This window comes from Suncus etruscus, chromosome 1 (assembly GCF_024139225.1).
Source record: "Suncus etruscus isolate mSunEtr1 chromosome 1, mSunEtr1.pri.cur, whole genome shotgun sequence".
In the NCBI taxonomy this organism is placed as follows: Eukaryota; Metazoa; Chordata; class Mammalia; order Eulipotyphla; family Soricidae; genus Suncus; species Suncus etruscus.
In genome coordinates this window covers 45,465,376-45,481,025 of record NC_064848.1, presented here as the reverse complement: position 1 = coordinate 45,481,025, position 15,650 = coordinate 45,465,376, and the positions used below count along the sequence as shown (strand labels likewise).

General features: G+C 35.9%; 1 protein-coding gene across 1 annotated transcript in view; it reads right to left on the bottom strand.

Moving 5' to 3' along the window:
• ADAMTSL1 (ADAMTS like 1) overlaps window positions 1–15,650 on the bottom strand; it is a 503,362-nt gene that overhangs the window by 225,504 nt on the left and 262,208 nt on the right. Inside the window, 1 exon segment of the mRNA XM_049769401.1 lies at window positions 790–1,091. Coding sequence (XP_049625358.1) covers window positions 790–1,091 — 302 coding nt within the window.

The following is a 15,650-nucleotide window of genomic DNA, read 5'->3' as shown; positions in this document are numbered from 1 at the left end:
ATATATATATATATATATATATATGAATCAGAACAATATACATGAAAACACCCGAATTTAGCTAAAAATATTCACATTGAGAAAGCCTCAGGAATTAGCTAAGTGTTTGAAGAAGCATGCTAAGATGGGAAGATTCTAAAGAGAGAAATAATAATAGGTGAGGTCCAGCTGTAACTCACTAGCTATGTGATTTCCAAAAAGTCATTTAACTTCTTTGTCTCTAAATTTGCTCATCTATAAAATGGCAGTGGGTTTAGACCTTAGACTTTAGTTTTTAGACTCCTTTTCAGTTCCAGGCAGTCATAGTATTAATTACCCCTGACATACTCTTGCCCTTTGTAAATAGATACTACCTTGGGAAATCAGTTGAGTAAACCTGTTCTTAGAAATAGTAGAGTGTTTTGTCATCTTGGGTTTTGGTTCGTATCACAAGCACTGAAGCAAGGACATAGATAAATAAAACTGAATGCTGAGAGCATTGCCAGGTCAGTGTCAACTTTGTTTCTCAGTCAGCTGTACTTGGATATATTGCAAAACATCGAAATGACAACTAAGAGTAAAAGCATTAGTTGTGTTGGCCCCTTTCAGCTGACAGCCTGAGAGCCACTCAAGTCCAAAGAGAAATACATCTGTGTTTCATTCAGTATGCTTTACGTTTAGGATGCCTTTCCCTCTGACTTATCATTCTGGCCAAGAGGCAATCAAGTGACACAGTGCATGCAGGGAGAGGAGATAGAGAAAAAGGACAAGATGGAAGTGGGGATCTGAACCAGAGAGCCCCTTTCTTACCTCCTCCGCATGACTCGGAGCACTTGGTGAAGCCCTCATACTCCCAATCATAGAGCTCATCAAAATCTTGTAGGCCACCAAAGAGGCCATCAGTATCTTCTGGGTGAAACTCAGGAACTTCCCCATTGCATGGTCCTGCATAACAAGCACGCTGGGATGCTGGCATGGGCCCTTCACATTCATCAACAGGCAGGTCAGCCACAGACTGGGAGAAGGCCAGGAGCACCTGGCATCTGACCATTCTCACCTGGGTCCCCATACCACAGGTAACTGTGCAGGCCGACCAGGTCTCTGGGATGAACCTGCATTTGGCAAGCAAACAAGAGGATAAGATGAGAAGCCCCAGATAGGAGATTGTGAGGGTTGTGAGCAGCTGCATCCCACCTGCCACCACTGCCTATGGTTCTGCTAGGAGGTGCTCAGGGCTCTGCCACCCTGTCCTGTGATGGGCACTCTTGTTTAGTTTATGAGCTCATTTGTTTATTTCTGGATTAGATTCTTCATGTTATCTGAAGTCCCAGCTATAACACATTCTAGTCACAGACCACCTGCTTTTTCTTTTTTCTTTTCCCTTTTTCTTTTCTTTTTGGTTTACAAAAAAGAAAGCATCTGATAGCAGGGAAATGGGGTTTCTTCCTCTTCCTCTAAATACCAGCACTTGTGCCTACCACATGATGCTAGTTATTCTTATAACAGACTAATACTGATACTAAAAACTATAACAAAATAAGCCCTTGGAGATAGTTAAGGAAGGTTGTTTTTTTAAGTCCGGATCATATATTCTGTAACTTTGTTTTATTATTAATGTGCTACCCACAATTTATTTATATGTATAAACAGATGCTTTTAAAGTTTCCAAGAATGGAGTAAAGTCTTTTTTCTCACACATTCTTTGAATTAGTCTGGACTAATTCTTTTTATATCATAAGGGAAAGATATGCTGCAAGTTTAAGTCCACAGGCATGTCACAGTAAATGAGACATTCATACAGTTTATTCAACTTCTCTACCCGCCACCCGCTGAGAGAAGCTACAGTAGTGGGAACTGGTTTTGCCTGGCTTTTCTCTAGAATGTAGGCCACTATCCAAATTCTAGAAGGGCTGTTTTTCTCCCAATAATCAACAATGGTTAGAACTGCAATGACCTTGAGCAGGGCCTAGGGAAGAAAGCCCAGAGGGAACGGCTAAGAGTTTCAAGAAGTTAGTTATAATGAATTGGAAAAAAACTGGAATAAAATAGTTTTATTTTTCCATGATCCTACTGCTTTCTCACAGGGAGTCCTGCTGAGGAGGCATGCAAACCTGGCTCCTTAAACTTGACTTTGGCACAAAAGGGAAGAACTGATAAGAGGGCCACAGAACTAATTCCTAGCAAGTGCAAATGTTTTATATCTAGTTTAGGAAAATTGAAATTCTAACAGGTAACCAGTCCAAGTTTTCAGATTGGAAAGAACACAACAAAGATGTATTCTGAACCTGAGCCTGGATTGTTGAAGAGGCAGGGAGTTCTGGTTAGGAGAGTCAATGTCTGCCTCTCTTCTGCCCCCGAAGCAGATCACAGTGTCTGAGGCATCCAAGTTTCTTCAAGAAGAGTTTGTCATAGAGGCAGAAAGGGGGAGGGTGGGAGGCAAACTGGAAAACTGGTGACAGGAAATGTGCACTGCTGAAGGTTTTTGTACATTGTATGACTGAAATTCAATTATGAACAGCTTTCTAATTGTGTATCTCATGGTGATTCCACTAAAGAATTTATTTACAAAAAATCATCAACAGTAAAAAAGAAGAAATGAAGGTTCTGTCCTGGAAATATTCAGAGAACCATCTGCTGGGGGGAGAACAAAGGTCATATTTAAACTTGCCAGGAATGTAGAGTAGAGGGGAATGACCAACTAAAATAACTTAAATAAATTTTAATCATAATTTTGTTGTGCTCTCTAATTTAAGGGTTCTTTACTTTCTATTTTGGTACCTAGAGAATTCAAGGGAAGCAGTATCCTAAAATATTAGTAACTCTTCCTTTAAATAAAATCACTTCAAGGTGCTGCTTATTGTTTTTTAACTTTGTTGGGGGGAAGCATACCTGGTGATACTCAGGGGTTACTCCTGGCTACGTACTCAGAAATTGCTCCTGGTTTGGGGGATCATATGAAAAGCTGGGGATCGAACCTGGATCTATCCTGGGTCAGTGTGTAAGGCAAATGCCTTACCACTGCTCTCACTCCTTTCAAAACATTTTGGGGCTGTATGTGGTGTCTTGAGCAGTCATGAGCAACTCCAGCTTGGCACTGAGGGATTACTTTTGGTGGTGGTCAGGGAACCATAGGGGGCCAAGGACAAAACCTGGAACTTCTGCAGCACTTTGACCTATGTCCCTGCCTCAAGGAACTTAATATTTTTAAAGAAAGTAAACTAACTACATGCAGTTTAAGATATCTATTTAAAATTTTTTTCATCAAAAAATTTCTGAAAATAAATGACAATGAAGACACAAATTACCAGAATTTATGGGACACAGCAAAAGCAGTCTAAGAAAAAATTTATTGCTTTACAAGCACATATCATAAAGGAAGAAGGGGCTTATATTAAAAACTTAATGACATAGCTTACAAGATTAGAAAATGATCAACAAAAGGGACCAAAAATAGGTAGGCAGAAGAAAATAACAAAGCTTAGAGCAGAAATCATGAAAGTGGAAATAAAAAGAAAAAAAATCCAAAAAAATCAACGAAAGCAAACATTAATTCTTTGAAAAAACAAATAAGATATAAACCACTAGCAAAACTCACAAATAAATGGAAAGAGAGAAATTTAATGAACTGGATTAGAAATGAAAAGGGAGAGATTATTACAGATACTGCAGAGTAATCAGAGACTACTTTGAGAAACTTTATGCCATGAAACATGAGAACCTAGAAGAAATGGATAAATTCTTCGACTCATAATCTTCCACAGTTAAACCAGGGTGATCTAGCATAACTAAACAGACCAATAACTACTGAGGAAATTAAACTGGTAATCAAAAGTCTCCCCCAAAACAAAAGTCCAGGTTGAGATGGATTCTCTAATGAATTCTTTCAACCCTTTCAAGAACTACTACCAATCCTTTGTAGGCTATTTCATGAAATTGAAAATCAGGAACACTCCCAAATAGTTCCAACATTATCTTGATACCAAAACCAGAGAGAGATTCTGCAAAAAAAAAAAAAATACAGACCAGTATTCCTAAAGAACACAGATGCAAAGATCCTCAATAATAGTCTAGCAAATAGGATCCAATGTTTCATCAAAAAGGCCATACAACACGACCAAGTAGGTTTTATTCCAGGAATGCAAGGATTGTTTAATATACATGAATAAATCAACATAATACACCATATCATAAAAAATAAAAACCATAGGATCATATCAATAGATAAAGAGAAAGCATTTGATAAGGTCCAACACCCATTCTAAATAAAAAATTCTCATCAAGATAAGAATAGAAGGAACTTTATTCAACATAATCAAGGCCATCTACAATAAGCCAATGACAAATATTATTCTTAATGGAGATAAACTAAAAGCCTTCCTCTAAATAAGGTTTAAGGCTGCCCTCTCTTACCACTCCTATTCATTTTAGTGTTGGAAGTTCTTGCCATAGTGAATATGCAAGAAAAAGATACCAAAGACATTCAGATAGGAAGGATGAAGTTCAAGCTTTCACTGTTTGCACATGAAATGCTACTTTTTTAAAGACTCTATCAAAAAGCTTCTGCAAACAATAAATTCATATAGCAAAGTAGCAGGCTACAAAATTAACACACAAAAATCAATGGCCTCCTTGTACACCAATAATGATAGAGAAGAAATGAACATTAAATAAACAATTTCATTCACATGAATGTCACACAAACTCAAATATCTTGGAGTCAACTTGACTAAAGAGGTGATGGACTCATACAAAGAAAACTACAAAACCCTGCTTCAAGAAATAAAAGAGGACATATAAAAATGGAGACACATACCCTGGTCATGGATTGGTAAGATTAACATCCTTAAAAATGGAAATACTTCCCAAAGCATTGTATAGATTTAATGAAATCCCTCTAAATATACCTATGACATTCCTTAAAGAAGTGGATAAAATACTCCTGAAACTTATTTGGAACACCCACGAATAACAAGAACAACCCTTGGGAAAGGAATATGGGAGCATCACTTTTCCCAACTTTAAATTGTATTACAAAGATATAGTCATTAAAATATCATTGTCCTGGAATAAAGACAGACCCTCAGATCAGTGGAATAGACTTGAGTATTCAGAAAATGTCCCAGGTATACAATCAATTTATTTTTGGTAAAGTGGCAAGAAACGTGAAATGGAGTAACATCTCTTCAACAAGTGGTGTTTGCAGAACTGGTTAGCCACTTGCCAAAAAGCAAACTCAGACCTCCATCTAACACAAAGCACAAAGGTAAAATCCAAATGGATTAAAGATCTTGATATCAGGTATGAAACCATAAGTATATAGAACAAAACGTAGGTAAAACACTCATGACATTGAGAGTAAAGGCATATTCTAGGAGGAAACAGCACTCTCCAAACAAGTGGAAGCAAAGATAAACCAATGGGACTATATTAAGATGAGAAGCTTCTGCACTTCAAAGGAAATAGTGCGTAGGCTACAAAAGCCAGCCACAGAATGGGAGAAACTATTCACCCAATACCAATCAGATAAGGGGCTAATATCCAAAATATACAAGGTACTGACAGAACTTTACAAGGAAAAAACAAATGGGGAGAAGAAATGAACGGACACTTTGTAAAAGAAGAAAAGCAGGGCCCGGAGAGATAGCACAGCGGCGTTTGCCTTGCAAGCAGCCGGTCCAGGACCAAAGGTGGTTGGTTCGAATCCCGGTGTCCCATATGGTCCCCCGTGCCTGCCAGGAGCTATTTCTGAGCAGACAGCCAGGAGTAACCCTGAGCACCGCCGGGTGTGGCCCAAAATCCAAAAAAAAAAAAAAAAAAAAAAAAAGCAAATGGCCAAAAGGCACATGTCCACATCACTAATCATCAGGGAGATGCAAATCAAAACAAATATGAGGTACCATCTTATGCCACTGAGATTGGCACACATCACAAAGAAGGAAAACAAGCAGTGTGGACAGGGATATGGAAAGAAAGGAACTCTTATTCACTGCTGGTGGGAATGCCGTCTAGTCCAACCTTTATGGAAAGCGATATGGAGATTCCTCCAAAAACTGGATATTGAGCTCCCATATGATCCAGCTATACCACTCCTAGGGATATACTCTAGGAACATAAAAATACAATAAAATATGCCTTCCTCACATCAATATTCATTGCAGCATTATTTACAATAGCAGGACTCTGGAAACAACCAAGATGCTCTTCACCAGATGAATAACTAAAGAAATTGTGGTACATATACACAATAGAATATTATGTAGCCATCAGGACAGATGAAGTCATGAAATTTTCCTATATGTGTATGTACATGTAATCTATTAGGCTGAGTGAAATAAGTCAGAGGGAATGAGATAGATATAGAATAGGTTCACTCATCTATGGGTTTTAAGAAAAACAAAAGACAGTATTGTAATAATGCCCAGAGACAAAAGAGATGAGGGCTGGAAGGACTGGCTCTTGTGAAGCTCACCACATAGAGTGGTGAATTGAGTTAGAGAGATGACTACACTAACTATCATGACAATGTTAATCAGTGAGAGAATTAGAATGCCTGACTCGAATACAGGAAGGGTGGGGTGGGGAAGGAGTAAGATGGAGGCATTGTTGGTGGGAAGGCTGCTCTGTTGAAGGGAGGGTGTTTTGTTTGTTTGTTTGTTTGTTGTTTTTTTCTTGACTGAAACCCAACTAAAATCATGTATATAATCCTGGTGCTTAAATAAAGAAAAAGTCTTATTTAGGCACTGATTTATAATACTGATAATAGCAGGTTTTCATACAAAACATTCAACCCCCACACTCTTCATCATAGTGTCAGCTTCCTCCATCATTTCCCAGTGTTCTGCACATTTTATGCTCCATTCCTCTTCATAAGGATACTCTTCCTATTAAAGGACAGTTCTGTTTCTGTTACCTTTGAGTGTTAGTTATTTTTTGACTACTTTACTTCAGATATCATGAAGTATTAGGATGATGGAGATCGTTCTCAACCTGTCCCTCTTTTAACTAACCTTGTTGGTTAATACTCTATATTTATCCACACAACTGCAAGAGGCATGATTTTATTGTTTCTTATGACTGAGAAATATTCCTTGTAAATATATAGAATAGGTTTTTTTTAATATAATCATCTGTTCTTGGACATTAGGACTTTCTTCATATTTTGGCTACTACAGTGAACACAAGGTGCACGTGTTTTTTATCAAGAAGTTTTGGACCTAAATACCAAGAAGCATAATTGCAGGATAATATGGCATGTTAACTTCTACTTTTTTAAAGGAGTTAATATACAGTTTTATAAAAAAATTTGGATCAGTAGACATCCCCACCAATAGTAGATGAGAGTTCCTTTTCCACCTACATCTACATCCTTGCCAACAACACTGGTTGTTTTTAATCTTAGTGGTTTGTCTGGCAAGTCATACTGGTGTGAAGTGAGATCTCATTGAATTTTTTTTATTTGAATTTCCCTGATGATGAGTGATGCTGAGCATTTTTATGCCTTTTGGCCATCTGTATATCTTTGAGTAAATTTATGTTACTATTTCCCCAGTTTTGATGGAGTTGTTTCTTTATATTCTTGCAAGATTCTACCAGTGCATAATGTATCTTGGATATACAAGATAAAGTGTGGATAAATACTTTCTGATGGTCTGTGGAGTTTCTATTCTGGTCACTGTATCTTTTGCAGTGCAGAATATTTTTGGCTTGATGTAGTACAAACTGTCTTTAAATGGCATTGAATCACTGAAGGAATATGCCTCTGATTCAATGTCATGAAGGGTTTTGCCAATGTTTTCCTCAGTATAATTTATGAATTTTGATTTGTTATCAGTTTATTTAATTTATTTTGATTTGAATTATGTGCATGGTATTAGAAAAGGTTCATTATTTTTGCATGACTGACTAGTTTTCCAAGTATCATTTGTTAAAGATGCTTGCCTTGTTCCACTTCATGCTTTTATTCTCTTTTCCAATTAACTGTCAATATACCTGAGAATTAGTCTCTGAGCTCTCAGTGCTATACCAGTGGTCTGAGAGTTTGTCCTTATTCCAATACCACAATGTTTTGATTCCCATAGTTTATAGTGAAATTTAAAATTTGGGAAAGAGAAGCATCACATCTTGTTTTATCTAGAACTATTTTGTAAATTCTGGGTGTTTATTATTTTATATAAACTTCAATAGTATTTAATACATGTCTTTTATATTTTAAGCACCTAATTCTATAACACATTCACTTCTATTTATATTGTCCTGAAAAAAAGTAGCATGCCAAGTATACAAACACTAAATAAATTTTAGAAAACAGATGTATAGAAAAATTTTCAGAAGAAAAATCACTATTTTATGAAAAACACAAAAGAAAACGATAGGTTTGCCATCACTGATAGTAATGTGATGAATGCATATTTAATAATATGGTAATGTAATTGGTTTTCAAATGCAAAAGAATAACATGATTTCAAAATTGGCTGTACTCTACTATCTTTCACAAAGAAAGGATTATTGATCTTTTATAGCAATAGTCCTTAGTGGCTGTTTAAAGAGAACAAAGAATAGCTCATTTTATTTTCTTTTAAAGGCCATGTAGAACATATTTTAGATGTTGTAGGCTTTATTAGTGCTGTTTATGCAGTAATTTTCTAATTTCTGCAGTAGAACATTTAGCATAGATGCCAAACATGCTCAGATGTAGATACAAAGAATTTCCAATTTTCTTTTAGCGCCTAGGAACCATCTTTTCTCATATTTATAAGCTTATAATAATAAGAACTAACTTTATTTATGTTATCTTCAACAGTAAATCCAAGGTGAAATATAGAGTATATTACTCTTAAACTAAACTCTAAGCTTTCTGTGTTTAGAAGGCGAATCACTTCACAATTGGTTGCTTTCCAGATTTAGGAAGATTAAGCAAAAGCAAAGAAAGAGGGAAGAGGACACTATCAGGAAATTCTCTCTAATTGCAATCTTGCTGCTTTGTTAATAACATCAAATCTGTTCTGTTGTAGGAAGCCTCAGAAAGTTCCTAGAAGGTGGTGCAGTGTGAACACCTAGGGTTAGTGTGAAGTCCTTTCACATGTGCTCCATGGTCCTGGGTCCCTGGCGAGGGAAAATAAAAATAACAAATATATAAAGAAGCATGTAATTGGAATTTAAGGAAAGAACGACTGAGAGTGTATAATTTTGACTACCTGGACATTTAGAGTTAATAGCAAAAATAATAAACATCTGCTTTATGTCTCCCAAGTGAGAGTCTTATCATATGTCAAATAGCCTTCCTGGCTTATCTCCCAACCCGCTCTCCTCCTTAGGTCTTCATCAAGTTCACACCAATTAAACACAATTTGGTCTTTTAAGCAGAGCTGTCTTTTGGCAGTCACCTTAATTTCTCTAGTACATACACTGTATGATATAATATATATTCTCTTTTGCTGAAGGCAGGAGATTATATTTCAAAAGAAAAATAACTAATAGTGCAAATGGCCAAAAGAATAATAACTGTTTTTCATATGAAACTTTCCCCCACATCCCTCCATCTCCCAGCTCTGTATTTACTATCTGGAGCTTTCTAGCCACAAGTGGGAGGAAGCAAGGTCAGTGAGAGGGCAGGCTAGGGAGCTACATGGCTTTGCAGTCAAGTTTCGAAGACTCATCTGGACTACTTGCTTTATTAGATTCTGTAAAGTGCAACTTTTAAAATGGAGTTACAAGATTTCAATCAGTGTGCTCACCATTTTGACATATGAGTGAACAATGAAAACATTCAGATTATTGAAAGTTAACTTTTATTACTTTTCAGTTGTTTTTTATAGGGGCACTACTACTGTCAAGTGAATGAAGAACAGCTGATAAATGAGCTCTTGAAAACATGGACCTGAACTTCAGAAATAACTGGTTTGATTTCTAAAGTTAGTCACCTCATCTCCAGGGTATTATAGAATACCAACAAGTAAATGATTTATTTTTTGTTTGCCTTAATTTTTCATTTTATTAACAAACAGCTTATCCTTTAATAGGAATTATCACCATAGACCCTTTTGTAAGAAAGAAAATAGTGATAATCAATTTCACTTGTAAAATCCCAGTGATTTAGTTTATTAGCAGCTATCAAGGAGAGAGAAGTAGAGACTGAAACAATAAAAAATCAGCATAATACTTAAACAGCAACAGTTCACACTACAGTCATATCAATTAGACAGAAATAGTCCCCACTTGCATGCATACATGGTCTGTATCTAAGATATTTCTTAATTTTTAATTTCCCCCTCTCCTTTCTCATGTACATTTTTGTTCAAAAAGAAACTGAATTACTGATTATTTAAAGTAGGTAGTTTTATAGGAATATTACTTTCAGGCTTATACTAGAATTCTTACTTTAGTCTCTAGTTTTATCTAGATAACTTCAGTCTCTAGTTTAACTAGATACTTGAATGAAATCATCTTAGAAAGACTAAAATTTGGGGACTGGAGCGGTAGCACAGGGCCCAAGGCATCTGCCTTGACTTTGCTAGCCCGGAACAGACCTCACTTTGATCCCCCAGCATCCCATATGGTCCCCCAAGCCAGGGGTGATTTCTAAGTGCATATAGCCAGGAGTAACCTGAGTAACCCTGTAACTCAGTAACCCTGAGTGTCACTGGGTGTGACCCAAAAACCAAAGGAAAAAAAAAGACTAAAATTTGGCTTAGTATTTCACTTCTGTAGAAATTGAGTAAAAAATTTATAACAAATGTTGTCTTCCTTTTTTGGTGTTTTTTTATGAGTGTGGTGGCATGATGAAGACCAAGAGGAAATTGAACAGTGTACAAATGTGGAGAACCCCAAATTACAAATGGATTACAAATGGATATCCTTCCAGACTAACTTAGTTTCTTATTGATTATTTTACCACTGTATAGTTGAATAAAACTGATATGGCAAATGATTTTTGCCCAAAGAAATATTGGTTAGTTATGGAATTCTAACTGTTGTTGCCCTCTGAAGAGATTCATTTGGATTCTTTTTAGAAACTCATTTCAACATTTTTGTCTAACTACAGATGTTTTAAATTTTTGTTTTGAATTGGTTATATCAACTTTCTGTTTCCTATATTAATATACATGATTAATATGATCTTTGGCACATTCTCATTTTTAAACTTTTCATCACAATTATGGTTTTTCTATTTTTTGTTACCTATTAACATGTGGTATGGAGGGATTTAGAAAATAAAAGTAAAATATTAGAAAAATAAAATTTTAGAAAAAAATATTAGATAAGTAATTCTATATAAACTTAACCAGAAAAGCTCATGCAAAGTTATTCATCTGGTACAAAAATAATGGTCATTACTTTAATTCATAGGGTTGCTATTTAATATTTCATCATCTTGTTTTTAAACAAATGCATGATTGCATCATTTCTTACAGCTATGCTGTATTCCATTGTATATTTATACCACATCTGCATGTCACACTCATCTGGTTTTGGACATCTAGGTTGATTCCAATCTTTAGCTATTGTACTGAGCGCTGTAATGAGTAGCGATGTGCATATATCCTTTTGGATGAATGTTTTTCTGTCCTGGGGATAGATACCCATAAGTGGGATTGCTGGGTTATATGAGTCTTCAAATTTGAATTTACTGAGATCCCTCCATACTGTTTTTATAGGGGTTGGACCAGGCAACAATGCCACCAGCAGAGGAGGAGAGTTCCTTTCTCACAACATCCCTGCCAACAGAGATTGTTTACAATATTTTTTAATGTGTGCCATCCTCTCTGGTGTAAGATAATATCTCATTGTTGTCTTGATTTGAATTTCCCTAATGATAAGTGATAATGAGAATTTTTTTCAAGTGTCTGTTGGCCATCTGCTGGTCTTCCTCAGTGAAATGTCTGTTTATTTCCTCTTCTCATTTTTCCTCTAAAATAGGTTAACAAACATTTAGACTACCATGGTAAAATAACTTTTATTTATTTTTATATATAAGCAATAAAATTTATTCCTCTGAGTTCCTGAGAAGCTGGTAAGTATAAGATTAAGTGTTCTGCAGAATTGGTGTTGGATCACGTCCCCGTACTGGTTGACATACAACTATATCTTCACCATGGACTCACATAACAGAAGAGAGATCAAAGCTCTGTTTTTTATAGGGTTTTTGTTTGTTTTTGTTTTGGGGCCATATCCAGCTATGCTTACTCCTAGATTTATGCTCAGTATTTGCAGTGCTAGGAATTGAACATGGGTTGACCATGTATAATGTACCTTATCCAAATTGTACTGCTCTTTAGCCCTGGTAGCTTATGAGAGCTGTGCCATACACAGACACATAGACACAGAAACAGACACACACACATACACACAAATGAATAGAAAGTAATTTTAATTACTTTATAAACTTAGTGTTACTTGCAAAGACAAATATAAGATGATTATTTAAAATAAAATAGCTAGTGTGTACTAAAGTTTTTGAAAAATACTTAACCCAAATATTTCTACATTTGCTTAGAACCAAACCAAAATCATCCCAAATAAATGAAAATCTATCTTACTGAGAAAGAACTTTAGTCAGGGATACTCGAGCTGAAAGATGAATTATAAAACTAATTCTGAAAAGGCTGTTGTTAGTTTAAAACTCTCTAGAGTTGCAAATAATTAATTCTAGTTATGCAATTCATATTGAAGTTTCCAAGTAAAAAAATTTTGAAGGTGTCAGGAAACCACTCCATAAAATGTCTGATTTTAGCACCACATTTTAAATTGGTTTTTTCAAATCCTAAATTATCATACATGGAATGTGAGGGTCTGCAACTTGGTAAGTGACTTAGCAGTGTAAGCAAGAATAGAATGATCCCAGTAATTAAAGTAACAGACTGAATGGTAGTTTGATGCATCTACCAATATCATTCTGAAAAACACCAATACAGACCCCTCAGCAATTGTCTTGCCTTATGCTGCTAACCACTTTTAATATGAAGTGAGGCTCCAATTCCAAATCACACTAAGGCAGCTTTGGGAGAGTTATATTTAGTGACAAACTGCAAATAATAGATTACATTTTCTCATGATAATGCTGCCATTCTGGATTCTCTGAGTGGCAGCTGGTCTCAGCAAATATGTCTGAATGGCTTTCTTCCAGAAAATACTCAGTGCTAGAAGTGAGAGAAATGCTGACTTCATTGAAGAGACTGCATTTTCCTTTCAAAGACACTTTATACTAAAGAAATACTGTGGTGTGTGTGTGTGTGTGTGTGTGTGTGTGTGTGTGTGTGTGTGTGTGTGTGTGTGTGTGTAGAGGTGTGGGGGGGTGATAGAGTTCTCTCAAAGTTCCAAGAAGTGAGAGACTACAAGGCATTTTTAAAACTATTTGAGTTCTCTTTTAAATTCAACTTGCATTCTTGTCCTAGTCTTTCCTGATATAGTTCCTGACATTAGAAGGATTTCTACAAAAGGAAGACCCCTTTTGTTGTCATTCAGGAGTTCTTTAACAAGAGAAAAGTTGACTTACAGATAGTAAATAGAGTATCCCACACCTATTCACCTGCTATTCATTATGAAACCCAGTTCTCAGATATCTTCACTTATATATACAACACAACTGACCATGTGTCTCCTTGAAGTACATTCTCCTCGAGGTTCAACACCACTAGACTCTTCCAGTTTTCTTTTATAGCAACCCCCCCCCCCTTTATATTTCTTTTTCTCGGTTTCTTTCCTCACACTTTAAACATTTTAGTACTTCTTTGTTTGTGACTATTTAACACTTGCATATTAATGATTCTTTATTTGGGGCTGCCAGAAACCAATCTTGTTCAGGGGTTATACCTGGAAATGTTCAGGGGATCAGTCAGGATCTCAACCAGGGTTGCAAATATAGCTTCACACTTTTATATTTGTATTTTTTTTCTGATCTCATGATTCTTGGATTAAAGATATGACCAACACATGGAAAACTTCTGAGTATTTAAGCCCTAATCTAAAATATTTGTATTTTTAGTTTAATAATAAACATTTTAGTTTGTAGTTAAGATTTGGGATAGAAAATGTTATTGATTGAAAGGAATAAACAGTAAATTGTATGGGCCCGGAGAGATAGCACAGTGGTGTTTGCCTTGCAAGCAGCCGATCCAGGACCAAAGGTGGTTGGTTCGAATCCCGGTGTCCCATATGGTCCCCTGTGCCTGCCAGGAGCTATTTCTGAGCAGACAGCCAGGAGTAACCCCTGAGCACCGCCGGGTGTGGCCCAAAAACCAAAAAAACAAACAAACAAACAAAAAAACCAGTAAATTGTACAATTATTTAATAAACTCCATAGAGATCAAAGTTTCTATTTATAAGACTGATAATTAGATAAATGTTTCTTATCTATAGTGCTTGAGATTTCTTTATGTTCATGATGAGGCAAATGATTTTGTCTGGATGAAGATAGAAACATGCCTAAGTCCAATTCTCATTTGAACTTTGTTTGACATGTTGCTTGCTTTTTCAATAATTGAGTTAAACAAAAATTTTGACACATGCCCATTTTATATTTATATGTTATGATTTGACCTCTCTGAACATTAGATTGAAACTACAGTTTTTATTCTAATTTCCAGTTGATAAAATTGAGATTGGAGCTTCTCAGGGTCAAATTGCTGAAAAGGAAGTTCCTACCTCTCTTGGAAGACAAAAATTACAACCACTTTTTTGTATTTTTTCTGTTATTTCTTACCAATCTATTTTTTAATATGAGGGACAGGGATCTTAAAGTACAAGACTTTTCATTATTCCGCACTATAAGCTGAAGATAAGCTAAATTTCTCACCACACGTATGATCTGCCATTTTCTATCAACAGCTCCTATTAATCTCCTAGTTACAAGTCTTTAGCCACTGTAATCTCTTTTGACAAATTTTTACATGTTTGTTTAGTTTTAGGCTACACCTAGAGTTGCTCAGGTGTTATTCCTGGCTTTTTGTTCAGGGACCACTCCTGGCGGTGTTTGGGGGCAATATGTGGTGCTGTTAATTAATCCAATATTGGTCATGTGGAAGGCAAATGCTCTCTGCTGAACACTTATTTAGGGAAAAAATGGACAGTATCAGAACTAGACAGTCATATGAACTTTTAGTGGAAATAAAAAATTATCAGACTTGAACACCAAGCCCAAAGTCAAAGACAACAGAATCGATACCCAATCTACAACTAGCTGTACAAGGGAGGACCGGTTACACTAGCATCTGTGTGGTAAAGGAGGAAGTTGGATACATGCTGGGAAAGGAATGGAGGAAGGGCAACACTGGTGCTGGGAATCCCCCTTATTCATTATCACTATGTACCTTAAATATTACTCTGAAAGATTTGTAACTCACTTGGCCACAATAAAAATTAATAAAAATATGTAATTCTTTCTAGATTCAAGGTTTTTCTTTATTTTTAGGTGACTCCCTGGAAGAATCTTTTCTCTCCTTTCTGCTTAATCAATTTTGTTCTCTGGGTCTCAGTTAACTTCTTACTTCTCCAAGAGGACAGCCTAGTGATTTTGTGAAACTTTCATAGGACACATCTACATTTTCTTATGCCACCTCTTAGCCTTGGATGATTAAAGTGTGAAACTTTATCTAATTGTTATCTCTCCCTTTGTAGAAAACACCTACAAAGCATAATTTAACATGATAGATACTCAATAAACACTTTTTGGATGA